The 2,167-nt window shown below is 50.4% G+C and overlaps 1 protein-coding gene across 2 annotated transcripts in view; it reads left to right on the forward strand.

Moving 5' to 3' along the window:
* Positions 1 to 2,006, forward strand: part of BNIP1 (BCL2/adenovirus E1B 19kDa interacting protein 1) — a 20,398-nt gene extending 18,392 nt beyond the window's left edge. For both annotated transcript variants that reach the window (XM_011947804.1, XM_011947805.1), the window contains one exon: positions 1,346 to 2,006. In XM_011947804.1, the coding sequence (XP_011803194.1) occupies positions 1,346 to 1,542 (197 nt within the window). In that variant the 3' untranslated portion in view covers positions 1,543 to 2,006. The remainder of the gene's footprint in view (positions 1 to 1,345) is intronic.
* The last annotated feature ends 161 nt before the right edge of the window (positions 2,007 to 2,167 follow it).

Here is a 2,167-nt window from a genome sequence, read left to right on the forward strand (position 1 = left end):
TTTGGGAGGCCGAGGCGGGTGGATCACCTGAGGTCAGGAGTTCGAGACCAGCCTGGCCAACATGGTGAAACCCCGTCTCTACTAAAAATACAGAAAGAAAATTAGCTGGGCATGTGGTGCATGCCTGTAATCCCAGCTACTTGGGAGGCTGAGGCAGGAGAATCATTTGAACCCGGGAGGTGGAGGTTGTGATGAACCAAGATCATGCCACTACACTCCAGCCTGGATGACAGAGTGAGACTGCATCTCAAAAACAAACAAACAAAAAAACGTTTTGTGGATTTGACACTCACTGACATCTCCATTTGGATTAGCCACGTTTTTATATGCACAGCAGCCTTGCATGTCTAGGGGCTGCCATATTGGCCAGCACAGCTCTGGGCAGTACAAAAGGGACACAGAAAAGATCACTCTCTGTTCTGACCTCCAGCTGACCCCTACCTGCCAGCCCTCTGGTCCACTTCCCAGAGGCAACCACTGTTACCAGTGTCTTTTTAAAAAAATACCTTGTGATCCTCCAAACTTTTGTAACTTAAGCAAATGAAATACTATTTTATCTCCCTGTTTCTTACCTAAATGGAAACATTTCACAGGTGTTCCTTTACACTTTCCCTTTTCACTCAACGTATTCTATTCAGTGGCTGTTCTGATGATGCCTCACTCTGTTTTGTGAGAGAACCTTGCCAGGTACACTTTCTACCCTCAGCGTCAGGTCCAGATACCCATACTCAGAAATACATCTGACTCTGGGCACAATGATCCCTTAAGGGATATTGGCCTCTTCTTAGGTGTCACCTTCTTAAAGCTACAGCCAGTGTCCCTGGACTGAGGGACTGGCATGTGTGAGGGCTTAAGGCAGAGCCTGGCACACCCTTGCCCTTTTGAGATCCTGCAAAGAGCCAGTCTGGCCAGCAGATGTCCTAGAGGCCACACCTCACAGGTGGAAGGTTCTGGTGCCTTCGGCTGCTGCCACAACACAGACCTCACATTGCCCGCCCAAGATCCTCGGGTTGGTTTTGTGGCTGGTGGTTCCCCTGAACAGCGTCCATCTGCTTCAGAGAGCTGAGGAGGTGGCTGGGTGAGCAAGCCTCTTCTGCCCTTCTTCCTGGTGACATTCATGTTCAGGGACTCCCAAACAAACCACCTCACTCTCTGGAGCTGATGGGACCTGGGGAGGAGCCTTTCCTTGTCCACTCCTTGGCTGGTCTCCACATGCTTTGATTCTAGCTCAGAGGAACTCACTTGAGAATGCTGGTTTTTATCAGCGTCCCAGCCAGCAGAGTGAGGTCTTTGGATCTTGAGCTGCAGTCTCTCTGAGTTCGGCCTCCTTCCTCTCTTGTTTCAGTCACTTCTTCACGAACGATCCTGGATGCAAATGAAGAATTTAAGTCCATGTCAGGGACCATCCAGCTGGGCCGGAAGCTTATCACAAAATACAATCGCCGGGAGCTGACGGACAAGCTTCTCATCTTCCTTGCGCTGGCTCTGTTTCTTGCTACGGTCCTCTATATCTTGAAAAAGCGGCTCTTTCCATTTTTGTGAGATCCCAAAGGTGCCAGTTCTGGCCCTTTCAGCTCCTGTTTCAGGACCTGGTTCCTGAGCTCTAGGCTGCCAAGCTGAGCCACACATCCCTCCATTTGTGCCAGTTGCCTGCAGGTTGGATGGAACATAGTGCCCCACTTTTCTGCAAGTGGCTGGCTTGTAAAGGGTGAACAGAGCCATGGGAGGCAGGCCAGTCATTGGGATGCCTCCCTGGGGACATAGGAACTGCCTCCTTCCCCCGTCGTGCACTACGGGAGGCCACGGCCACTGTGTGGGGCACTTAAAGTCCAGCCTCCAGGACCTGGTGCCTCTCCTGTCTCCCTCTCCCACCGTGCCCTTAAATGCCAGATCTGGTGGAGTGAAGAGAGAAGAGGTAGGAAGAAAGGTGATGAAAACTCCTGGTCATTCCTTGAATAAACTTGATTTTATTTAATAGAATAAAATGTATTGGATTTTGTAAGATAGCCCTCTGGGAATGTGTGCTCCTCTTTCCTTTTTTCTTTTTTTTTTTGAGATGGAGACTTACTCTGTCGCCCAGGCAGGAGTGCAATGGTGCAATCCTGGCTCACTGCAGCCTCTGCCTCCTGGGTTCAAGAGTTTCTCTTGCCTCAGCCCCCCAAGTAGC

The sequence above is a fragment of the Colobus angolensis genome, unplaced genomic scaffold (assembly GCF_000951035.1).
Source record: "Colobus angolensis palliatus isolate OR3802 unplaced genomic scaffold, Cang.pa_1.0 Scaffold27, whole genome shotgun sequence".
NCBI lineage: Eukaryota > Metazoa > Chordata > Mammalia > Primates > Cercopithecidae > Colobus > Colobus angolensis.